At 46.8% G+C, this 26591-nt stretch overlaps 2 protein-coding genes across 18 annotated transcripts in view; one reads left to right on the top strand and one right to left on the bottom strand.

The window, feature by feature from the left end:
- GPR4 (G protein-coupled receptor 4) overlaps positions 1-18844 on the top strand; it is a 228422-nt gene extending 209578 nt beyond the window's left edge. For all 3 annotated transcript variants that reach the window (XM_068250127.1, XM_068250126.1, XM_068250125.1), the window contains one exon: positions 17587-18844. In XM_068250127.1, coding sequence (XP_068106228.1) covers positions 17639-18793 — 1155 coding nt within the window. In that variant the 5' untranslated portion in view covers positions 17587-17638 and the 3' untranslated portion in view covers positions 18794-18844. The remainder of the gene's footprint in view (positions 1-17586) is intronic.
- Positions 1-26591, bottom strand: part of GIPR (gastric inhibitory polypeptide receptor) — a 309157-nt gene that overhangs the window by 219627 nt on the left and 62939 nt on the right. For 14 of the 15 annotated variants that reach the window (XM_068250112.1, XM_068250105.1, XM_068250107.1 and 11 more), the window contains one exon: positions 22514-22618. In XM_068250112.1, coding sequence (XP_068106213.1) covers positions 22514-22618 — 105 coding nt within the window. Of the gene's footprint in view, positions 1-22513; positions 22619-24257; positions 24326-26591 lie in introns of those variants that run through there. The other variant, XM_068250117.1, reaches the window with a different exon arrangement.

The raw sequence follows: 26591 nt of genomic DNA, 5'->3' as shown, positions 1-26591 counted from the left end.
GCTGTATAATGTGTAATATATAATATAGCCTATAGACTGTGGTAGGACATTAGATGTGACGCCTCTGAGGGACAGTAAGTGGTATGACTGGCTCTATATACTCTGTACTGGGCTGTATAATGTGTAATATATAATATAGAGCATAGACTGTGGTAGGACATTAGATGTGACCCCTCTGAGGGGCAGTTAGTGGTGTGACTGGCTCTATGTACTCTGTACAGGGCTGTATAATGTGTAATATATAATATACATTGTGGTAGGACATTAGATGTAACCCCTCTGAGGGACAGTTAGTGGTGTGACTGGCTCTATGTACTCTGTACAGGGCTGTATAATGTGTAATATATAATATAGAGCATAGACTATGGTGGGACATTAAATGTTACCCCTCTGAGGGAGAGTTAGTGGTGTGACTGGCTCTATGTACTCTGTACAGGGCTGTATAATGTGTAATATATAATATAGAGCATAGACTGTGGTAGGACATTAAATGTTACCCCTCTGAGGGAGAGTTAGTGGTGTGACTGGCTCTATGTACTCTGTACAGGGCTGTATAATGTGTAATATATAATATGGAGCATAGACTGTGGTAGGACATTAGATGTGACCCCTCTGAGTGACAGTTAGTGGTGTGACTGTCTCTATGTACTCTGTACAGAGCTGTGTAATATATAATATAGACATAGACTGTGGTAGGACATTAGATATTACCACTGAGGGACAGTTAGTGGTGTGACTGGCTTTATATACTCTGTACAGGGCTGTATAATGTGTAATATATAGTATAGAGCATAGACTGTGGTGGGACATTAGATGTGACCCCTCTGAAGGACAGTTAGTGGTGTGACTGGCTCTATGTACTCTGTACAGGGCTGTATAATGTGTAATATATAATATAGAGCATAGACTGTGGTAGGACATTAGATGTGACCCCTCTGAGGGACAGTTAGTATTATGAATTGGTCAATGCTCTCTTTAAAGCATTCCTAAAAGTGTATTAGGAAAACATAAACATAGAATAATAACAATAGTAAGAAGATGAATAACATGGATAAAAATAGACATTTTCCAAGAAATATCAGATACATTACTAAACCGCCTTCAATGGTTTGATAAAGTTTTCCTGGCTTTCTAGAACATTATGCTCTCCTGGCAGACTTATATCAATTATTAACTCACTTTTATGATTAATTCATATGGTTATGGTTTTTAAAGAGGGATGGGAAGGGGATAATGACTTCCCTGTGTTATCCAGAAGCACTGCATGCTGTTATAAGCCCTTACTACCCCTCCTCACCTCCATGGGCAACATTAAAATGGAACTCCGGCTTAAAGGTTACAAAAGCAAACAATGGATATTAGAGGGTACATTTTATGGAAACAGGAAATGTTGGCACCTGCGATAAATGGGCAATTTGGGCGCCACCATTGGCACTAATGTTAATTAGCAGCAACAGGCAACCAAACAGAAGTTTGGGCACTTAGTAAAAATTATCGTTTATATTATCATTTATTATTTTCATACTTTCTGTTATAGTTGAATGCAATTTTGAAATAGGAAATTTGGGCGCCAGCGGCACCTGATAAATATAGGGCAGAAATCACAGTACATTACAATAAATAATGCACTGGAGTGGTACTGCGCCTGCAACTTAATGTGGCCACAATAGCAGTAGTGTGCACACAGCTCTGGGTGTCAGTGGGCTGTGGAGTGTCACACACAAAATAAAACACAGGAGACCGATGTGCTAGCCCTCAATAGGGCTGTTTGGGGTGCTTTCACAGCAAGTGAGGAACAAGAACACAGGCCTAGCTAATGCTTTCCCTACCTATCTGCTGCAAGTCTAACCCTGCTCTCACTAACAGTCAGCAGCCAACAGAGGATTAATCCAATATGGCCACCTCAACTGCTTTTTAATAGGGAGGTGGGGGGTCCCGGAAGGCTTGCTAGCTGATTGGTCAGCAGACACATGGCATGTCTGCTGACTGTGAGGTAAGGGGTCAAAGTTTGGCTCCCTGATGATGTATAGGGGGCGGGTTGAACATGCTAAATGTTCGCAGTTCGCTGAAAACGCGATCAGTGGAAATTTTGCCGGGAACGAACAACGTTCGGCCCATCTCTAATTAAGAAAGGGGAAGTAATGATTATAACATAATAATGATACAGCAGGTACTATTAATACCTATTAAGGTCTGTATTGATTCTTGCAACTCTACTGGATTTCCAGGACATTACAGCCTGGACATAACAGCATAATTCTGTGGCTATACACGTAAAATGACCGATATTCTACTACTGTATTAGGATCTTTGTAATATTTTACTATAGCCTAACCTGACCCCATTCTTACTTGAACCCTCCCTCTATCAATAGCTAACCCTAACCGACCCTCCCAACCAATACCTTATCCTAACCAACCCTCCCAACCAATACCTTACCCTAACCGACCCTCCCAACCAATACCTTACCCTAACCCACCCTCCCAACCAATACCTTACCCTAACCGACCCTCCCTACCAATACCTTAACCGACCCTCCCTACCAATACCTTACCCTAACCGACCCTCCCAACCAATCCCTTACCCTAACCGACCCTCCCAACCAATACCTTACCCTAACCGACCCTCCCAACCAATACCTTACCCTAACCGACCCTCCCAACCAATACCTTACCCTAATCCACCCTCCCAACCAATACCTTACCCTAACCGACCCTCCCTACCAATACATTACCCTAACCCACCCTCCCAAACAATACCTTACCCTAACCGACCCTCCCTACCAATACATTACCCTAACCGACCCTCCTAACCAATACCTTACCCTAACCGACCCTCCCAACCAATACCTTACACTAACCGACCCTCCTAACCAATACATTACCCTAACCGACCCTCCCAACCAATACTTTACCCTAACTCACCCTCCCTACCCACACCTTACCCTAACCGACCCTCCCAACCAATACCTTACCCTAACCGACCCTCCTAACCCATACCTTACCCAAACCGACCCCCCCAACCAATACCTTACCCTAATCGACCCTCCCAACCAATACCTTACCCTAATAAACCGTCCCAACCAATATCTTACCCTAACTGACCCTCCTAACCAATACCTTACCCTAACTGACCCTCCTAACAATACCTTACCCTAACCGACCCCCCTAACCAATACCTTACCCTAACTGACCCCCCCAACCAATACCTTACCCTAACCGACCCCTCCAACCAATACCTTACCCTAACCGACCCTCCCAACCAATACCTTACCCTAACCAACCCTCTCAACCAATACCTTACCCTAACCAACACTCCCAACCAATACCTTACCCTAACCGACCCTCCCAACCAATACCTTACCCTAACCGACCCTCCCAACCAATAACTTACCCTAACCCACTCTCCCAACCAATACCTTACCCTAACCGACCCCCCCAATTAATACCTTACCCTAACCGACCCCCAGCCTTCCCAACCAATACCTTACCCTAACCGACCCTCCCAACCAATACCTTACCCTAACCGACCCTCCCAACCAATACCTTACCCTAACTGACTCTCCCAACCAATACCTTACCCTAACCGACCCTCTCAACCAATACCTTACCCTAACCGACCCTCCCAACCAATACCTTACCCTAACCGACCCTCCCAACCAATACCTCACCCTAACCGACCCTCTCAACCCATACCTTACCCTAACTGACCCCCCCAACCAATACCTTACCCTAACCGACCCCCCCCCCCCTCCCCAACCAATACCTTACCCTAACCGACCCTCCCAACCAATACCTTACCCTAACCGACCCTCCCAACCAATACCTTGCCCCATGCCTTTACCCCTCTTATGCAGAGAGAGTGCAGGATGCACTGTTATATTTCCCTACTCCACGCTGCATCAGGTCTCCACATCCCCCCGGGAGCTGCACAGTGTGTGCTGCCCCCCTGAGGCTCCTGATGACATGACATGCATGGGGAGAAGGGTCCTGGAGGAAGAGGAGACCCAATGCAATGGGAACTGGCTAGGTACATATAGCGGAGCTTCCTGTGCTTACTCTGCATAAAGGGGGAGCGGGCCCCTGTAGCTCCCGGGCCCACCTACCCCACAGTCACGGAGGCTATTGTTACACCACTGATTACAGTGCTCTTCATTACAATACAACCTCACAGTGTCTTCCCTTACAGTGCCCCAGTTGTGGTGTCCCCATTATAGTGACATGGCATTCATTACAGTGCCCTAGTTATACTGCCATTTATTATAGTGCCCTCCATGCTGACTGTGAGCCGTGATACACAGTATCTAAGTCACAATGTGTCAGCAATACTGTGGTTCCTACCTAGAAGCGGCTTGCCACAGAAACTCACCCCCACAGGCCGAAGGTCCCAGCCGTCTCCCCACTAAGCGGATCACTGAGAGTAATTTCACCTTCAGATTACTCCAGAGAGTCTGATACAGGTATGTGCAGCTATGTATGCAGAACCCACACAGCAAGCGAGAAACACTGACAAAGATGCTCAGCTAGAGATAAGATAATCAGACAATAGAAACAGAACACTTATATAGCGCTTTTCTCCTGGCGGACTCAAAGCACCAGAGCTGCAGCCACTAGGGCCCGTTCTATCGGCAGTAGCGGTGTTAGGGAGACTTGCCTAAGGTCTCCTACTGAATAGGTGCTGGCAGTATTAGGGAGTCTTGCCCAAGGTCTCCTTACAGAATAGTAGCTGGCAGTATTAGGGAGTCTTGCACGAGGTCTCCTTACTGAATAGGTGCTGGCTTACTGAACAGGAAGAGCCAATATTCAAACCCAGGTCTCCAGTGTCAGAGGCAGAGCCCTTACCCAGTACACCATCCAGCCACAATAGAGCAAGTTCGGCTTTACCATAAGGCACTGTAGGCACGTGCCTACAGGCTCCAGATGATGGAAAGGCGGCTCACTCCCCTCTTCGAGAGCCTTCCTCTCTCCTTCCCTATGCAGTCCCGAGCATTCTCCCTTCAGCCAGGGGACACATCTAGCTACCTAATACTGAGGGTACTTCTGGCTACCTAATGCTAAGGGCCACCTGTAGCTACATATGCTGGGCAAGGGAAGTAAGGGAGAAGTGACATCTGGAACAGCCAGCACACTTGCAGTGCGGTTTGGTGGAGGTTTGAAGGTTCATGGAGGGCGGAGTCTAGGGTGCCAGGACATCTGTGCCTATAGGCTCCTGTGAGGTAAATCCGGGCCTGACTGCTAGGTTAGCGCTCTCTCGCCTTGCAGCGCTGGGTCCCAGTTTCGAATTCCAGCCAGGGCACTAACTGCACAGAGTTTGTATGTTCTCATTGTGTATGAGTGCGTTTCCTCTGGGCACTCTGGTTTCCTCCCACATCTAAAAAAATAAAGAAACGTTAATTGGCTTCCCCCTAAAATTGGCCCAAGACTATGATACATACACCACAGGATACATACATAGACATATGATTATGGTACGGATTAGATTGTGAGATCCTCTGAGGGACAGTATAATAATAGGGACAAGACAATATACTCTGTCGGTGCTATATAAATACTAAATAATAACATGTGAACACAGTTCATTTAACTTGTACATACCATAGTGGGTGCTACTGGGTACTAAGAGCCTGATGGCCATTTCATACTGGGCGCTTCGTTGGAGGCTGTCACAGCCTCCGATGAAGAGTCCTGCATGAGAGGACCATGATGATTTTTGGTACCCGGCACCCACTTTGGTATGTGGAAGTTAAATTAACTTTGTTCACATGATTAATAATGCAGTGATCATTTGTGAACTTCACAAATAAAAGATCTCATGCAGTGCCAACCTCCACTCTACCGTCTGTTTGGATAACTACATCTGCACTATCTGGTCATACACGCTGTGTTCCCTTTGAGTGGTTGCTACATACGCTTGCCCTTAACACTTTACTGTAGGAGGCTGTAGTGGCAACTCTCTTTCCCTCTACTGCTACAAATTAGAAATAAGATAACCAGATACTGCACAAACCCAACAGGCAGTAGCAAGACAAGCAAGGCATCAATACCAAGAAACAAAGTAATGGGTCAGGGACAAGTACAAGCATACAGGTGTCCACTGTGCATACATGGAAAAAAGGCATTCAGAATAAAGGGCGCCGGGTTCGGCGGTAGTAGAATCTCGCTAAAATTTGCGGTATTCTACTACTAAATATCCATATTAGAATATTATGTACCAATATTTTACTATTGCTAAACCTAACCCTACTCTCACATAGAACCTGCCCCTAACCCTAAGACCCCCCTGGTGGTGCCTAACCCTAAAATCCCCCATGGTGGTGCCTAACCCTAAAATCCCCCATGGTGGTGCCTAAATCTACCCCACTGGTGGTGCCTAAGCCTACCCACGGCAGTGCCAAAACCTACTTACCCCCCCACCTGACGGTGCCTAAACCTACCTCCCGGTGGTGCCTAATCCTAACTCCCCCCCCCGGTGGTGCCTAACCTTAACTCACTACCAGGTTACCTTCATAGCCACGATATGATAAATTTGGACACTTTGTGGAAGCCACGATATGCGGCAAACATAGTAAAATTTGAGCGTCCGATAATGGCAGCCGCAAATTTCCCCTAATGCCGCTAATTGCGGCTTCTAACATGGGCACCTCTGGCGGCACCGTTTTTCCCATAAGGGCTCCTGCGCCCTTTTTAGCTGCTTCAGTCCACAGTTTAGCAAGTTACAATGTTTTGGCAAATACTACGTGGAGATCCACGCCTTATATAGGAGATAGGCAGGCATGTCCGCTGATAATGACCTGGAAATTGAGGAAGGACATCTGCTGGTAGGAGGTGGAAGTTCAGAATACTTCATAAATCAGGTGCTGCGTGCAGGGGAAGCAAGGAACTGCAAGCCAGTTAAGGATGGAGGACAGCTGCCTGCTGGTAAACAGGGAAGTCTCAGCAGTTCCACAAATAAAGTCACCAAACAGGCAAGGCAAAGCATCCTACAGTTCTTAGCACAGATAGGTAGGGTGATCTGAGGACACCCTGGAGGGACACGAGTAACACAGAAACAACGGGAGCACCGATGGTGAAGTAAGTCACTACAATGGATGAATACGGTAGAGAAAAATGGGTTCTCACAAAGTAAGGTTGCAGGCGGGGAACCAACCACTGTAGGCAGGTCGGAGATTTAGGCGCCTTTTGCTCTGGTTTTGATTCCCCTGACACCATCTTCGGCCTGAGGAAGTGGGCTGAGACCCACGAAACGTGTTGCCAAGTGCATATTAACCATTTTAGCCATACGGGCGTGAGTCTCTCATCTGCGGCTGGTGCTGCTCTAGCCGCAGGCATGTGAGACTCACGTCAATGCATTTGCGGGGCTGTGCGCACGCGATTGTATGGGTGGAAGCCCGCGATTGCGATGGTCCCAGCGACAGGTAGAGATTAGTAGCAGGGGACAGAAGTCCACTGAGTCAATGCCAATCCGTACTAGTGCAGCGAGAATGATCACTGTTTTTGTCATTCTCAGTTGTAGGAGCGATCGTGCCTCCGTGCTCCCTGCTGCTCGCTCGCTCGCTCCCGCCCGCCGTTCCCGCTGCCAATCATTTGATTAATGAATGGGAACTTTTTTTTTTAAACTATAAAAGTTTATTTTAAACTTTAATGGCTGAAACCTGAGAAATAATGTTTTTTTTCAATGTTTTTCTTATTATTACCTTTAAAATGCATTTAGAATAAAAGAATACTTAGCATAATGTACCACCCAAAGAAATCCTAATTGGTGGCGAAAAAAAAACAAGTTAAAGATCATTTAGTTGTGATAAGTAGTGAAAAAGTTATTGGGAAATAAATGGGAGGTGCGCTGAAATGTGAAAATTCCTCTCGTCCATAAGGTGAAAAATACCTGCGGGCTGAAGTGGTTAAAGTTCGTTGTATATTACTCACATTTGTCATCATTGAGGTAAGCTACCTCACTTACTTCTTTTTTAGCTGTTTTATCATATACTTGGTGCCTCTTTCCCCCTTTGTGCACAGTTCATAGCAATTTGTGATTTCATGATAATTATTAATCTGTTGGTTTCGCATTTGAAATACTTTATGATGCTGAAATATAAACTTAACAAGAACAGCATTGCAGTTGTGTTCACTGAGCGTCATAAAACAGGTTCAGACACCCGCTGGCCGGTCTGCACCGTTCTGTGAATGGTTGGAAGAAGGGACATCATCCTGTTTCCCAAAACCAGAAAAAGGCTGTGTATAAAAGCACTTCACATCACCTGTGTGTGTGGACTGCTGAGAACCAGGGACTTCAGCTGCAAGCAATCCGAATGCTGGCTTGTGCCAAGACAAGGCAAATGCAGTCTGTAAGAGGCTCTGTAGTGACATATAGTAGAATTCCTTCAATTATTCGGGATACCCATTTTTACATTAAATATACTGGTTTCAGCATCAGAAACACTTCCTATATCAAAAACAAAAGTTTGCTTTCTTATAACAGAAAGCATTTGTGATAATTCAGGTTGGAGTGAGCTTGAGATGTCTCCCAGAGCATCACTGCTGAATATATGCAAATTAACCATTGTTACCCTTAGAAGCTAAACACACCTCCAGAACCGCTGGAATGCAATGATGTGTCAGCTTGTTAATTTGTACAGAGCCAGAATAATCCAACATGCATACAGACTGTTTCGGGTTGTTTGAACTTCCTATATCAGGTGTGTCAAACTCAAATACAAAGTAGGCTGAAATGTAACACTGGGACCAAGTCGCGGGCCAACCTCAATGTCTACTGGCCACCTTCCTCCCTTATACAGTTCCCTGGTGTCTAATGGCCCCCCTCCAACCCCTATACAGTTCCCCAGTGTCTAGTGGTCCCCATCCCTAAACAGTTCTCTAGTGTTTTGCGCTTTCCCCTCCCTCCACCATATGGCTTCTCTGGTGTTCTAGGGCTTCACCTCCAATATAGCTTCCTTGGTGGTTTAGAGTGGGCCAGACTTAATGCAAAGTGTGGAAACCTCTTGGGGGGCCAAATTTAATGGCTTTGAGGGCCAGATTTGGCCCGCGGCCCGGAGTTTGACATATATATCCTGTAACTATATGTAGCTGTGAATTGGTATGTAGCCCTGTCCTTCCAATGATGCTTAGCATAGGCTGACTACAGTTCTGTCCCCAAAGCATTCTGGGAGTAAGGGAACCAAGTATATTTTCTACTGCCTTTAGAACTCTCAGTAAACAAACATTCCGCACTTTGCAGCTTTCTATAATCTACCTAAACAACGGGGGACTCTGGCTACCTATACTGGTGGGAAGGGACCCGGATGCACGACTGCTGCCTATATGGGCACAATTTGGGTGGAGGGGGTCACTTTGGCATCTCTGCCTCTGATGTTGGAGAACCTTGTTGTCCTGGCACTGCTTATCCTTTTGAGGCAAGGAATGGCAATGATGCAAACAGTGAAAAAACAAAAAATAACAGAGGACCCAACTGGTTGAAGAAAAGTCTCAGGCAGAGGTCCCCTTTAACAGTTTCCCCATATGAGAAAGTTATTTACTCTCTGTTACACTCTGCAGGGGTGACTGGCTGCTATGTCTGCTCATTGTGTCCATCCTCAGACCGCAGCTCCCCCCCCCCCCCCAACCCCCTCTCCCCCCTTCCCATGCTGTGTGTGATTCTGTACATTGGAGCACTGCAGCCATCCTTTCTTCTGCATCACCCCATCTTCAGGTCTTATCTCAACCATCTGTGGCTTCCTGTGTCTTCTCCACATCCCGCTCTCAGCATACGCCTCTGTGCAGAATACGCTGCTCTTCCTCACTCTATAATCACTTCCAGTATGTAAATATTTACGTGTAAATGAGATGCCTCATTAATCAGAGACACAGTCCCCTCTCTGATGTCCCTACATTCTACAGCTTCTGAATCTCTCCCATGGTTGCGCTGGTTAATAATGTGTCACAGAAGGAGACTATCAGCCTAGGAGAAGGAGACTATCAGCCTAGGAGTGTCAGAGACTGTGTAGAGCAGCGGTCTCAAACTCAATTTACCTGGGGGGCCGCAGGAGGCAAAGTCAGGATAAGGCTGGGCCGCATAAGGAATTTCACAATCGTGGCGCATCGCCACCTCTGCCCGCCCCTCTCACTCTTCCTTCACAGAGAGGGGCGGGGAGAGGTGGCGATCCGTGCGGCGATTGACGTCAGGAGGGACAGAGCTGAAGCTGAAAGCTCTGCCCCTTCCAGGAAATGCCGGAGGATTGCCCCCCGGGCGATTTGGGGGCTCTGCAGCCCTCGTTTAGCGGCGGGGATGCGGCGGATTACTTGGGAGCACTGAAGCGAACTATAAGGAAGCTTTTGCCGGCGAGGGCCACAAAATATTGTATCGAGGGCCGCAAATGGCCCGCGGGCCGCGAGTTTGAGACCCCTGGTGTAGAGGCAGAAAGAGGGGCTGTGTAGTGTAAGGTGTACCTGTGGGGCTCACAGAATATCTATAGATAACTAATGATGAGCGAATAAGGCAATTTTCATTTGTGTTACACACCATGCTGGAAACCCAAGCTATATCCTATACCAGGGGTGTCAAACTCAAATACAAAGTGAGCCGGAATCGAGCTCTGGGACCAAGTCGTGGGCCAACCTCAATGTCTAGTGGCCACCTCTCTCTTTTATAAAGTTCCCTGGTGTCTAATGGCCCCTGTCCTTCCCCTATACTGTTCCCTGGTGTCTAGTGCCCCCCCCCCCCATACAGTTCCCTGGTACCTAGTGCCCCCTTCCCCCTCCCCTGTACAGTTCCCTGGTACCTAGTGCTTTCCCCCTCCCCATATGGCTTCCCTGGTAATCTTGGGATTACCCTCCAATATACAATACATTACAATAACATTTCTATAGCGCTTTTCTCCCATAGGACTCAAAGCGCTTAGGCTCTCTCAGATTCGGTAAAGCATTCACACACATGAAGCATTCACACAACAAAAGTTATATTTCTGCAAATGCCAAACTGAACAGGTGGGTTTTCAGTCTGGATTTAAACACGACCAAAGATGGAGCTGTCCTAAGGAGTTCCATAATGTAGGAGCAGCATGACAGAAGGCTCTGGGACTAAAAGTTTTCAGGTGGACTCTGGGTATGACTAGATTATTAGAACCTACGGATCTGAGATTGCGGTGATTGATATGCAACTGTAACATTTCTTTCATGTATCCAGGGCCCAGATTATTCAGGGATTTTAATGTCAATAGGTCGATAGGACCTACTGACCTACTGAATAGGACTCTCCGTTTTCTAGGTAGCCAGTGAAGGGAGTGCAGGTTTTATAGGTAGCCAGTGAAGGTATGTGTTAGAGATGGGGTTGGTTGGTTAACAGTATTCTGTATCAGCTGTAGGCGGTACAAGTCCGTCTTTGGAAGGCCAGTGTAGAGAGCATTACTGTAGTACTGTTGGAATGTAATGAAGGCATGAACTAAGGATGACAGATCTTCTGGGGGGATGAGGGGTTTATTTTTGCGATGTTCTTCAGGTGAAAGTAGGATGATTTCACCCAGGGGTCTAGTCCTGGGAAAAGAGGTGAGTGGACTCACCCGAAAACCCCCTGCGCCGCGCTGCCCAAAAATGGGTGTGGTCAAGCATATTGTGGGCGTGGACATGGGTGGGGCCAAATATACATGACCTTGACAGTGTTGTAAAAGGTCTGCCGGGGAAGTTTGAGCTCTGCCGTAGTGTATCCCCCAAAATTAGATGTAATCTGACAGCATTTCACCAAAAAGAAAGTAATCTGGCAGAAGTTTCTCCAAAATACAAAAAGCAGAGAAGAGGGATTGGTGGGCACAGCGGGGAACATCTCCTCCCCCCATCAGGGCTCCCCCTTCCTCCCTCTCCCCCTCCAGAACTAAAGTTTGCAGGTGGCTGGCAGCGGCAGGACTTGCCTCCTTCCAAGCGCTGAGTAAGTAGCGATGTCCGGTTCATTTGAGCCGGTTCTTTCCTGTGAGTTGAGTGATCCGGCTCATCACACTGAACCGAATCAGTTCAGTGGATGAGGCAGGAACTGCAGCTGCACACTGTGTTCAGCTGCAGTTCCTGTCTCATCCACTGAACTGATTCGGTTCAGTGTGATGAGCCGGATCACTCAACTCAAAGGAAAGAACCAGTTCAAATGAACCGGACATCGCTACTTACTCAGCGCTTGGAACGAGATGGAGGTAAGTTCCGACTCCCGCCCGCTGCCAGCCGCCTGCAAATTTTAGTTCTGGGGGGAGAGAGTGAGGAAGGGGGAGCCCCAAGGTGAGCCCACCGATCCCTCTTCTCTGCGCTCTCTCCCTCCACACATGCTAGGGTGGACGTCGTCCACCCTCTGAAAATAGCAGGTGGACGTCGTCCACCCGCGTCCACACCCCACTGAACCCCTGATTTCACCACCACAGCAGAGATGTGAGTTCTGAAGTTTAAATCCCCATCAATTAGAACTCCCAGGCTACACACATGCTCAGAGCTGTGTAGATCTGTACCTCCTATTCCCAGTTGTGAAGACTGCAAGTGAAGTTGATTTGTTGTCATGTGAATGCCCTCCGATCAGTTTTTTTTCTGTATTTAGTCTCAGCCAGTTGTCATTCATCCATTGCTGTAGTTCACGTAAGCAGGCGTTTATAGTTAGAGTTGGTTCTGTCACACCAGGCTTGAAGGAAAGATATAAATGGGACTTGAATAAGGACAAAAACTTTTTATATTGGTATGAGGCTGACGACATTTAAACTCTTTCTCAGCCTATATAGCTGAACTTGTGAACTCAGAATTTAGGATACCTCTGTGTCAGTTCAACTCCCAGGTCTGTGAGGATCCTTATCTCAGCTAACAACCTCCAACCCCATTAAGATGTTCTGTTTTACATAAGGCATCTCAATGACATGTATTTATGCTTAAAAAAAAATCTGTTTTCCCTTTTGATGTTGCATGTATAAAGCTGTCTGTACCATCAGCCTGCAGACTAACAGGATGTAAGCCCGACGAAGGCTGCAAGGCCGAAAGCTTGTTTATTCTCATTCATTTGTAGTTAGCCAATAAATGGTATCATCCTGATTTAAAACTTCTTGCTTTTACTGATGGCTAACACAGTACAATACCCTACTGCTACTACTTTATTTACATATGAGCAAAAAGTGTCCAGTCCAAAATGTATTTATACTCTTCAAAAACTGTCACAGTCTGTGGGAAAATCCAAAGTTCTATACCATTGCAAATAGTCCAATCTGTTCTAAACCATTCTAATTATCCTGATTAATTGGGAACAGCTGTTTTAATCAACTTAACAGGTGAAAAACAGCAGCTCTCTGCAGTTGGTTTGTGGACAGTCATGGCTAAGACAAAGGAGCTCAGTGAGGACCTGCGGCTGTGCATTGTGGCTGCTCACAAGTCAGGAAAGGGCTACAAGGCCATTTCTATATGTTTTCAAGTTCCAGTGGCTACAGTGCAAAGTATTATTAAAAAATACAAGGTGTTCCGCACTGTGGAAAATCTCAGAGGATGTGGTCAGAAGACAAAAGTGACTGTGGCCCTGCTATGTTTCCTGGGGGAGGTCAGATCACTATGCTGTACTGTAATAGATATTGCACAGGATTTTGCCAAGTTCCCATGCACAGGAATGACATCACAAACAAGATGGTGGCATCCGTGTGGGCAAAACACAGTTATTGGATATCTGTTAAAGGGGGAAAAAAGTAATACTGAAAATACTGTGGCATACTAAGGACACGGGTTTACTTTCAGTCATTCATTTGGTTATTCGGAACTCAACTAACCAGCAGTCTCAGCCATCCAGCACAAATCGCCGGCAGTATTCACAGTGGTGAAGGCCAACTTCATAGGATTTTTAAGGGCTGTGCTGCTTAAAGGACTGCTCCAACATAAAAAGTAAGCAGTTAAAATCCATCAGAACCAACAGGTTTTGGACTAGTCCATCTCCTCATGGAGTACTCTCAGGGTTTTCTTTGGTTTCAAAAGCATTTCCTGAATGTGAGTTGCTAAGTCTAACTGACAAAATAGTGTGCAAGTGAGTAGAGTGGCTGGCTGGTATCTTACTATTTTGGTAGTTAAAACTGCCATTCAGGAAATGCTTTTGAAAACAAAGAAAAACCTGAGAATCCCCCATGAGGAAATGAAGTACGGGTAGTCCCCGGTTAACGAACGAGATAGGGACTGTAGGTTCGTTCTTAAACTGAATCTGTTCTTAAAGAGACACTGAAGCCAAATTAAAAATGGCTTTTTAGCTTATATTCAGCAGGGGCATGTTTGCCCCTGCTAAAACGCTGCTATCCCGCGGCATAATGAGGGGTCTTTACCCCCCAAATCCCCCCTGCTACCTCCGGGGCTCGCTTCCGTGTGAGGCAGGGCTATGAGCTGCAGCTCTGCCTCACACGCGTCTGTCAGCGGTGGATCTCCGCCTCTCTGTCTGCCTTCGCTGAGAGGGGCGGGGGAGAGGCGGAGATCCGCCGCTGATAGACGCGTGTGAGGCAGGGCTGCAGCTCATAGCCCCGTCTCACACGGAAGCGCACAGGGGTAGCAAAATCCATGACCAAGTTGGTCATGGATTTTGCAGGGGGGATTTGGGGGGCAAGGACCCCTCGTTATGCCGCAGGATAGCAGCGTTTTAGCAGGGGCAAACATGCCCATGCTGAATATAAGCTTAGAGTTACAGACTAACCAGCAAGCTCATGGTGACCCAGAACTCATTGGAGTGTGTAAGGGACTACAATGGTCCTAAAAGCCCCCTTACTAAGATGTTAAGAAAAACAAAAATTTGCTTTCCTAAAACAGAAAGAATTTGCGATAATTCAGGTTGGAGTGAGCTCGAGATGTCTCCCAGGCACCACTGCTGAATATATGCAAATTAACCATTCTACCCTTAGCAGCTAAACACACCTCCAGAACCGCTGGAATGCAATGATGTGTCAGCTTGTTAAATTGTACAGAGCCATAATAATCCAACATGCATACAGAGCTCACTCCAACCTGAATTATCGCAAATTCTTTCTGTTTTAGGAAAGCAAATTTTTGTTTTTCTTAACATCTTAGTAAGGGGGCTTTTAGGACCATTGTAGTCCCTCACACACTCCAATGAGTTCTGGGTCACCATGAGCTTGCTGGTTAGTCTGTACCTCTCGGATTTACAAGCCCTACTCCATAGAGCCAAATTAATCCATGCCATGCACTGATGAGGATCAAACAATCCAAAACAGTCTGTATGCATGTTGGATTATTATGGCTCTGTACAATTTAACAAGCTGACACATCATTGCATTCCAGCGGTTCTGGAGGTGTGTTTAGCTTCTAAGGGTACAATGGTTAATTTGCATATATTCAGCAGTGGTGCTCTGAGAGACATCTCGAGCTCACTCCAACCTGAATTATCGCAAATTCTTTCTGTTTTAGGAAAGCAAATTTTTGTTTTTCTTTGAATATAAGCTTAAAAGCCATTTTTAATTTGGCTTCAGACTCTCTTTAAGTCGGAACATTGTGCCATCTCTGTCCCCTGTTCCTCCTCTGTGCCCCCCTGTGCCTCCAGTGCCCCCCTCTGTGTCACCTCTGCCCTCTGTACCTGCTTATACAAGTTTAAAAGACATTTTGTCTTTGATTTTTTTTTAATCGATTTTCTCAAAAACTACAAGTCCAATTTGAAAAAAAAATTTTTTACTTGTTCCCATGGAAACAGAGAATCCATGCCGTTCGTATCAGCGGGTCGTTCCTAAGTCAGGCATTTGTAAGTCGGGGACTACCTGTAGTCCAAGACCTATCGGTTCTGTCAGATTTAAACTGCTTTCTTTTTTCTCTGGAGTAGACTGGGTTCCATGGCTAGTGAACTGGTCAAGGGCTCTGCCTCTGACACAGGAGACCAGGGTTCGAATTTCAGCTCTGCCTGTTCAGTAAGCTGCACCTATTCAGTAGGAGATCTTTGGCAAAGTCTACACGGCTACTGCCTATAGAGCGAGTCCTAGTGGCTGCAGCTCTGAGTCTGCCAGGAAAAAAGCACAATATAAATGTTCTGTGTCTGTTGTCTGTCAGAGTTAATGGTATGTATGTATATATAGGAAACATACTTGTGAGATATAATACGGAAGGGGTATGGCCTGATTGAATACAAACACCTTAAATATTTGTAAAAATACAAAACTTTATTATTCACTTACAAAAAACACTATACCAAAATAGCATAAAACCATATATGGTAGCAGGAAACCCCCAGCTCCCAACACACCCACACCCCAACACCCGCTATACCCAAGGCCCTCTACTCTGATAAAATCCAGCCAGTGGACTTAGTGCACATATGTGATGATTCAAAGCTGCGCAGCTTGATGACAAAAAATCAAAAATCTCCAGAGCACAAACAGAAAACTCAAAAATCAAAAATCAGGATACAAAAAAAGGAGTTCAGACTGGCCACATAGTGGATATAAACGTTCCAGTGTAGAGAGAGGTCAAACCAAGGAGCAGGTATCCTCAACTCTCAGCACACCATGCCGACATCGCCTCAAGTCCTGACAGCTTGTTAGTTGTTGCACACGCACCAAAAGCAAATATATTGCAGCATTAGTTGAAAGCAAAAGTCCATGTAGCAGTGGCTCATTAGCAGAAAGCAGATAAATGAAAACAGTGTTATTGCCAGCAGTTCCTTGCAAATCTGCAGAGGCACCAGGGCTAGTGTATAGCAGCATAAAATGGAGACAAAAGTCCATGCAGCAGAGGCTTGATGACCACAAACAGGTTGACAATTGTAAGCAGTATTGATGTTAGTAAATCCTTGCAAGGGAGCACATCATTGCTGAAAGCAGGTCAAACAGCCAGTAGATGAAAAAGCAGCAGTGGCAATAGCCATGAAGCATAATAACACTGTATGTCAGCCAAGCATATGAATATAGGTGGTGTGTGATTGCCCAGTGGGCTCTTACTCATCCGGGCAGGTTTCTGCGACCATCAGCGGTGTTGGCTGAGAGGAGGTGATGTCCTAGAGGAGCATGGGGACTTAGGTGCCAGGGGGATCCACCACCATTTTTTTTACTTGTTCCCATGGAAACAGAGAATCCATGCCGTTCGTATCAGCGGGTCGTTCCTAAGTCAGGCATTTGTAAGTCGGGGACTACCTGTAGTCCAAGACCTATCGGTTCTGTCAGATTTAAACTGCTTTCTTTTTTCTCTGGAGTAGACTGGGTTCCATGGCTAGTGAACTGGTCAAGGGCTCTGCCTCTGACACAGGAGACCAGGGTTCGAATTTCAGCTCTACCTGTTCAGTAAGCTGCACCTATTCAGTAGGAGATCTTTGGCAAAGTCTACACGGCTACTGCCTATAGAGCGAGTCCTAGTGGCTGCAGCTCTGAGTCTGCCAGGAAAAAAGCACAATATAAATGTTCTGTGTCTGTTGTCTGTCAGAGTTAATGGTATGTATGTATATAGAGTGTGGTATGGTACTGTATTAGCTGGGCCTATTTTTAACATCGAGTCTCAAGCAACCAGAAAGCCAACTTATCCGGCATCAGCAGATCCCTGTCGGTGTCGGATAACTGAAACTCTACTGTATGTCTTCTCTGAGGACTGTATCCAAGTATTCATATTTGGATTTCTCTTTCTACAGATGTCATCTTTCCCGCTTTGAAAGGAGTTATGAGCGAGAATGAGCGCCCTGAATGAGGACCTGTACAGTACGAAGCCCCCCATCCCAGGGAGGAAGAGGGGAAACAAGGGGTGACCACCGACCACCTTCCTACTGGTGGGCCATGTCTAACATCACACCAGATGCCTGCAATGTGGACTCTGATCTGGACGGCGTCCTTCCTCCCTCGCTCTATGCAGTCGTTTTCGTGGTCGGGCTTCCTGCCAATCTCCTTGCCCTGTGGGCAGCCTGGCTTCAGGTTCGGAAAGGTAAAGAACTTGGAGTGTATCTGCTGAACCTCAGCCTCTCGGACCTCCTGTTGATTTGTGCTCTTCCACCGTGGACAGACTACTACCTGCGGAGGGACGTTTGGGGATACGGGCCTGGAGCGTGTCGCCTTTTTGGATTTGTCTTCTACACCAATCTGTACGTGGGAGCAGCCTTCTTGTCTTGTGTCTCAGCGGACCGGTATCTGGCGGTAGCTTATCCGTTGCGTTTTCCCGGTGCCAGGCCGATCCGCACTGCCGCTGTCATCTCGGCCCTGGTGTGGACCCTAGAACTGGCAGCTAATTCTCCACCGCTGTTCAGTGATGCCATCACTCGGGACCGCTTTAACCATACTTTCTGCTACGAGAGCTACCCCCTCTCTGGGAAGGGGGATGCCATTGCCAACGTGGGGAGAGTGCTGGCAGGATTTCTATTGCCCTGGAGTATAATGTTGGTGTGCTATGCTGGATTACTGCGGGCCCTGAGGGGCAGTGCCTCTTGTGAGCGGAGGGAGAAGAGGAGGGTACGTAGGCTGGCTCTCGGCCTTCCCTGTGTGGCGTTTTTGTGTTACGGGCCTTATCATGCCCTCCTGCTCCTCCGCAGTGTAGTCTTTTTGATTAGCGGGAGCTCGAAAGGACCAAACAAGAGCTGTGCCCTAGAGGAGAGACTTTTTCCGGCTTACCACGCCTCGCTGGCAATGGCCACCCTGAACTGCCTCGCCGATCCCGCCCTGTACTGCCTGGCGTGTCCTGGAGCACGAGGGGAGGTGACCAGGGCGATAGGACGGGTGGTGGCGTGGGCAATGGGCAAGGACAGGACCAGCTGGCTGGAACGGGGAGGAAACGGCAGGGGGATCCAAGATCGGGGAGAGGAGGTGGGCATGGTGGACATGGCTAGAAGAGGGTGCAGCTCTGTAGTATGAGGGCCGAGGGGACAATGGTGAGGCGTAACATGCACAACGCAATAAATTAAAGTGCCAGTTTTCAGAATATTGTGTCTGTTATTAAAAAGCAGAGTCTGAGTCTGACTGTGATGCAAAATGAACGTACGTTAGTTTGGTTGAAAAAAATACTTTTGTCCATCAAGTCCAACCAGGATAATTAAAAAAAAAAAAATTAAGTAAACATTAGGTATTTTTTTCTCCTGCACCCTCACATATCCCAGTTGATCCAGGGGAAGGGAAAAAAAAACAAACAAAAAAACGACTCTTCGGCCTTGTTCACATTAGAGGCGGTTTTGTAAAATTTTAAGCGCGGGCGATTTTCAAAATCGCCCTGAGATTCGCTTATGCAATGATTCTCTATGAGAGAGTTCATATCTGAGCGGTTTGTTTGCGATCTGCAGTGCTTGAGCCATTTTGGAGGCGATTTGCCTCAATGGAAGGTATAGGAAAAACACTTTGGCAAGCGATTGCGTGAGCGTTTAAAAAAAAAAAATACATTGTAATTTTTCCCCCCCCCCAGATCAAAAACACGGAAGCGCTTACAAAAACGCCCCAAAAAAAGATTGAACGCGCAGAAAATCGCCGGAAACAGCTTTAACTACTTTAGCCTCCTGAACGTACTAGCTACGCCCAGGAGGCCATGTGCGCGTCCGCGCGCTCCAGCGGCCGATCGCGCGCATGAACGCGCACTCCCGCCCGCGGTTCGTTAGCCTGGCAATCAGTGAATCGGGCTATGGTGCCCGATCACTGATTCCTCTCCCCCGCTGAAAAAGCGTCAGCTTCTCTCGGAAACTTCGCTTTTTCTGGCTGTAACGTACCCCATGCGTCGCTCTAAGCGTGTGTTACGCTTAGAGTGACGTCATGTAAACAAACTCATGGCCGCCATCTTGTGGCCAAAAAGTAAAACTACAACTAAAAGTGAAGAAAAATAAAACTCAAGACACATTTACAATATGAAACTATGGTTTACATCCCACCCTCCCAAAAATACCCAAATAAAATGTTTAATACAAAAAAAACAAAAAAACATTACAAGAAAAAAAAAACATGTAAATATTTACCTAAGGGTCTAAACTTTTTAAATATCAATGTAAAGATGAAATATTTCTATTTTTTTTTTTATTTTAAACTTGTAAATAGTGATAGATGCAAAACGGAAAAAATGCACCTTTATTTCCAAATAAAATATTGTCGCCATACATTGTGATAGGGACATAATTTTAACGGTGTAATAACCGGGACATATGGGTAAATACAACACGTGAGTTATAATTATGGAGGCATGTATTATTTTAAAACTATAATGGCTGAAAACTGAGAAATATTGAATTTTTTCCGTTTTTTTCTTATTCTTCCTGTTAAAATGCATTTACAGTAAAGTGTCTCTTAGCAAAATGTACCCCCCAAAGAAAGCCTAATTGGTGGCGGAAAAAACAAGATATAGATCAGTTAATTGTGATAAGTAGTGATAAAGTTATAGGCTAATGAATGGGAGGTGAAAATTGCTCAGATGCATAAAGTGAAAACGACTGAAGGCTGAAGTGGTTAAAAACCGTGGGAAAAAGCCCACCGGAGACAGACTTGGCCTAAGGCCTTGTTCACATTATAAATCGCCAAAACAATATCGCAAGCGCTGAGCGATTTATGGAGCGATTTTGAAAGAGCTTTTCTAAGTGCTTTTGTATACCAATGTTTTTTTCACTTCCTGACGTCAGTCAGGAAGTGAACTCCTTGCCTCGGAAATGAATAAATACAATGTATTTATTCATTGTAAGCACTTAGCAATTTCCCTATCCTTTCTATTGAATCACAAACGGTCAGGAAATGGTGCAGGAGCCACGTTTGTGATTGGATAGAAAGCTCATCGCTCGTGTGAGAACACTCACATAGAACAACACTGCAGAGGCGCTTGGAAGTCGATTAAAAATCACCAGCACTTAAAAAAAAGTGAAATTGCTCCAAGTGTGAGTGAACGAGCCCTTACAAGGCTTGGGCCAAAAATTCCTTCCTGAATCCAGGTGGCACTCAGATATAATCCCTGGATCAACTCTGCTGGGAATTACCTAGTAGTAATTATAGCCGTGGATGCCCTTCAATGCAAGGAAAGCATTAAATATAAATAAAATATTTCACATTTTAAAGTGGAGCTGAACTCTCGCACAAGACAGAAGGAAAACAGAGAGAAATGCATCCTGTATGTATTTAGAGAGTTTAGCCTGTCTAATCCCCCCTCATCTGTGACTAATCTCTATTGTAATTTGATCTATCAGCTGTGTCAGTTCAGGAATTTCCTCTGCCACGGCAGAGCAGCTAATTTGTAAACACAGGATGTTAACAATATGTCTGCTTTCATGAAAGCAGGAGGTAGATACACTGCCGATGTGTTGCAGGATTTGTATCAGCTGTAACAAAGAAATGTTTTATTTTCATGGTTATTATGCTGTTGCTTATTTTTTTTAGAGCAGAGAGGAAGTTCTGAGTTCAGGTGCGCTTTAACAACTCTTAGGGCCGGGTTTCCACTGAGCCGGTGTGCGTCTTGTGAGGCTTGCGTCTTAGGGCCGGTTTCCACTGAGACAGAACTTGCAGAGATGTGGTAAGCTGCAGCATGCCGTCCAGAATCGCACCGCCATGCAATCCGGATGGCATGCTATTGTACGGAATAAGTATAGTTTTTCTGTCTGGCTCAGATGCGGGAAAACGGTGCATATCTGTAGGTAGTGAAAATGGGCCCTTAATGTGGCCATACATCAGGTGACTTGGCGGCCGATTGTCCATCCCATTCGATTATTATAATTGAATCGGAAGAATATCGGTGCCTCCAAGTGCATGCCGACTGATAATGCGACCAATGTCGGTTCTGAAATTGGTCGCATAGTCGATCGCGCATACTGCAAGATGTTTGGCCAACTTGCTCGATAAGGTGCGCAGCGGTAACAACATGCAATTTCACAATGATAGAGGAACGTGTCGAAACACCCGGCGCTGTCCCCCTTAATGATAAATGTCAGGCTACCTATACTGGAGAGAAGGGGGGAGGGGTCATCTCGCTACCTATACCGAAGGGGGGCGGCTGGTGACAGTGGCCTGGGACGGTAAAGAGTACAAATCCGGCTCTACCTTTCCGCCACCTCCGCTTGTCTACGCAGGCTCCGGGCGCACTCCATTCGCCATACATGCACGCCCCACGTGGTTTCCTAGTAAGGGGCGTGCATATGATATCAGCTGTCATACACGTGGCCACGTTACTAGGCAACCACGTGGCGTGTGTGTATGATGAGCAGAATGTGTCCGGAGCCTGTGGGGACTAGCAGAGGCGGCAGAAAGGTAATGTATACCTTGCACTGGGCACGTTTTTCATTAGGGGGGCACAGCATCGGCGGCGAGACAGACGGATGTGGCGTGCAAGGCCCATTCCCGAGAGATGATTGGGAATCGGCCTGTGGTGTATGGGCACCTGACAGATCTCTCTCTTTTCAGATTCGATTAGAAAGAGATTTGTCTCTTGGCCAAATCTGCCCATACATCGCTAGATGTATGGCTACCTTTACTGTAAAGAACCCCTAAATAGATGTCAAAATCTTTTTTCCTCCATACGCAGATCATGTCCTCTAGTCCTTTGTACAAGCCTAGGGACACAAAGCTCATCTGCCAAGCTTTTGTATTGCCCTGTGATGTATTTATGCATGTTAATCAGGTCACCTCTCAGCTGTCTGTTTTTCTCCATGCTTGATAAGCCCAGTTTGTCCCGCCTGGTAAGTGAGATCTTCCATCCCTCTGATTGATTTAGTTTTCGGTCTTTGTAACCTAGAAGAAAAGAAGCAGAGATGTCAGGAATTGATACTCTGCAGGTGGAGCTGCACAATGTTCTGCACATTGCTCTGTGCCATCTGTCTGCTGAGTCAGTGCAGCTTACGCACACACCACATCCCAGCCTGCCGAGGCAATCGAGTTACATGGGAACAGAGGAGAAGGTGAGCGAGGGGTACACAGCTGTTACTGACGGTGGCGCTGCCTGCGCTATGCCACAAGTTTACTAAGCAGCAGATCAGGTTTCTTCCTCTGTGGTGCCAGGCTTCTGCCTCTGCTCGGGCCACACCGGCTGCTCTGCTGCCCCTCTGATAATCCTATCACCAGCTTCATGTACTGAGCCGCTCGCATGACCTGCGAATGACAGATCTCCTGGTGGGGACACGTATCAGGAGACAATGGGCAGAGACAGCTTACATAACGAGGACAACGTATAGATTGCAGCTTCTCAGGGGACATGGCCGATCCCTGTACAGAAGTAGGAAATTAAGCCCCATACGCACACTCTACAGCGGTCTTTTATGCAGCAAAATTCTTGAACAACTTTTGTTGTGAAACAAGTTGAGACTGCTAAAAAAAGTATTTTGCTATAATTGTTCAAAAAGCTGATAAGACTGATAAGAAGTCAATCCAACAGTTGTGCTGCATATAAGACCGCTGTTGAGCATGTGTATGGTGCTTAATACTGGCCGAAATGTGGGCACCCCATAGGCACACATATAAATGATACTTTATAGTGTTACATTTGTATGGGTGCCGATAATGATTGTTTTTGCCGGTTTGATTATCGTGTATGGGGGGGGGGGGATTTGACAGACAACGAGATAGGGGTTAAGGCTAGGCATGCGTGGATGTGCCTTTAAGGTTGGGCAGGGGGGATGGTTAAGGTCAGGCATGGGGGGGGGGGGGTGGTTACGGTTAGGCATGGGGGGGGATGGTTACGGTTAGGCATGGGGGGATGGTTACGGTTAGGAATGGGGGGGATGGTTACGGTTAGGCATGGGGGGATGGTTACGGTTAGGCATGGGGGGGATGGTTACGGTTAGGCATGGGGGGAATGGTTAAGGTTAGGTGTGGGGCATGGTTAAGGTTAGGCATGGGGGGCATGGTTAAGGTTAGGCATGGGGAGGATGGTTAAGGTTAGGCATGGGGGCATGGTTAAAGATAGGCGGCGTGGGGGCATGGTTAAAGATAGGCGGCGTGGAGGCATGGTTAAGGTTAGGCCTGAGGGGGATGGTTAAAGTTAGGCGTAAGGGTTAAGTTTAGGTGTGGGTTTGGGGGGTTTAAGAAAAAGCATGGGGGGGTCTTTAAGTTTAGGCATTGGGGGATGGTTAAAGTTAGGTGTTGAGGGGATGGTTACGGTTAGGTGGGTGGGGGGGATGGTTACGGTTAGGTGGGTGGGGGGGATGGTTACGGTTAGGTGTGGGGGTGTTTTTAATGTTAGGCATTGGGAGCTTAGGGTTAGGCATCGTTAGGGGGTGCTTAGGCCTAGGCATCAGTAGAGGGGGGGTCCTGTGTGATAGGATTAGGTTTAGTTGTATAATATTGTATAATATTGATATTATTTACAGATATTTTACTATCATAATTTACACTTTCAAAATGTAGAATACTTGTAAATTTACTGATATTCTACCAGCCAAAATTGGGTGATCAAATTTCCCTGCGCCTCTTTTTCATGCACGCTCCTTGTTCCTGGCAGCCAACCATATTTCTTGTTTCGTCCCCGGTGTAAAGGTTACAGTTAGAACAGATGGGTTGCTAAGGGTGACAGCCTACATTTCATATAACAATACACCTGGACAGGCTTATCAAAAACAATACAACTGATGTTAGGGTGGAGCAGATGCCTGGGTCACGGATTCTGATTGGCCAATCCAAGCATCTGACCCACCTTAGTACTATTTTTGCATCAGGTTTTTTTTTCCGGTCCTCACTGGATTGGTTTCTCTAAATCTTCCCCACTGTCTGGTAATTGACATTGCCACTAGTCCCATATACACAGCCCATGCGTGCCTAGGAGGAGGACAAGTGCTGATACTCTCCATAAATGGTTCACCAATGTTGATCCTACATACACGGGACATACATGCCTTTGAGGAAGGCCAATGTTGCACCCCGTGAATGGTGTTCTAACATTGGTCCTACATACACGGGCAACTTCAGTCAAGGCGAGAGTGAGCAGTTGTCAACCTCCATCAAGGGTCCCAGCACTGGTCCCACATACTCAAGGAGGTGGAAAAACTGAGGAAATCTGCTGGCCAATCAGCAGTCAGGACCCGTTCACATCTAAGATTCCCGTTCAAGTGAGAATGGGCCCTAACCCTGTGTTACCACTCCCAATAGAAACCTGCAGCAAGTCTTCACTGTGAGCAGCAACACCTGATTACTGCTGCTTGGCCAGCAAGTGGATTTCCTCAGCTTTTCCAGCTCCCAGTCCAACACTGCTGGTCTCCCATACTCAAGTCACACATGTAGGAGAGTGGTTCTCACTGTCCATAAATGGTACACCATCGGTGGTTCATCATACACAAATTATACATGGCCAGGAGAAGAGTGAGTGATGCTCACTTTCTATAAATGGATTAACATTGGTCCATCATACAAAGGACATGCTGGATGTCCAGAATTGTATGATACAATACACAGTACCATTACATTTGTGAAGTGCTTTTCTCCCATAGAACTCAAAGCACAGATGAACAGTATGTCTCATATCAATACAGGGTCCGCAATAAACTTACAGAGGTCCACAACCTCTTCCTCTCCAAATCCCTCACCATCCTCGCACTCACTGAGACATGGCTCACCCCCTCTGACTCTGCCGCAGAGGCTGCCCTCTCATACGGGGGGCTTCACCTCAGTCACACCCCCAGACCAGACAACAGGACCGGGGGAGGGGTGGGTCTGCTCCTCTCCCCATCCTGCACATTCCGTGTCCTCACTCCACCTTCCTCCCTACAATTCACATCATTTGAGGCCCACACTATCCGCCTCTACAATCCCCTCCCAGCCATTGTTGCAGTCTTATACCGCCCTCCGGGCTCCACACGACAATTTCTCGACAACCTTGCCTCCTGGCTCCCACACATCCTCTCCTCTGACCTCCCCACCATCATCCTCGGGGATTTCAATATACCCATCAATGAACCCAAGAACTCTGTTGCGACCCGGCTACTCACCATAGCCAACTCACATGGCCTAGTACAACACACCAACGCCCCCACTCACACTGCACGTCACACTCTCGACCTTATATTCACTAAATCCACCACCATTGCAGACCTCGACATCGCACCATTTCCACCCTCAGACCATTACCTTCTCGCCTTCAACCTCCTCACGGAAGGCACCTCCAAACTACCCGCCCACCCACCTGGTCGATGGCAGCGAGACCTACGCAAGCTCAACCCTGGCGTCCTTGCTGACTCCCTCCATGGCCTATCCTCCACTCTCCCCACCCTAACCTGTCCTAATCTTGCTGCAGCTCAGTATCACCAAATTCTCTCATCAGCCCTAGAGAAAGCTGCTCCACCAATATTCCGCCGCAACCGACCCCCTAACCGCCAGCCCTGGCGCACTACCCATACTCGCAACCTCCAGAGGGAAACACGCGCCACTGAACGAAAATGGCGGAAAACTCGACTAAACCAGGATTTCCTACAGTACAAGACTAACCTGCAGCAGTTCCACACTGCCCTTGCTCATGCGAAGCAGGAATACTTTACCAAGCTCATCGGAGCACAAGCTTCCAATCCCCGGCGTCTTTTTAGCACCTTCAACTCCCTGCTTAAACCCACACCCCCACCTTCTGTTTCCTCCCTCTCTGCCACAGATTTAGCCACCCACTTCACCAACAAAATAGTCTCCATCCGTCAGGAAATATCCAATCTTCAATCTTCACCTCCCACCTGCTCACAACCTACTCCTTCTCCACCCTATCCTCCCCTCACCTCCTTCACTCCTACTA

This window comes from Hyperolius riggenbachi, chromosome 8, assembly GCF_040937935.1.
Source record: "Hyperolius riggenbachi isolate aHypRig1 chromosome 8, aHypRig1.pri, whole genome shotgun sequence".
Lineage (NCBI taxonomy): Eukaryota > Metazoa > Chordata > Amphibia > Anura > Hyperoliidae > Hyperolius > Hyperolius riggenbachi.
The sequence above is the reverse complement of the archived record's forward strand: the minus strand, read 5'-3'. Positions and strand labels throughout refer to the sequence as shown.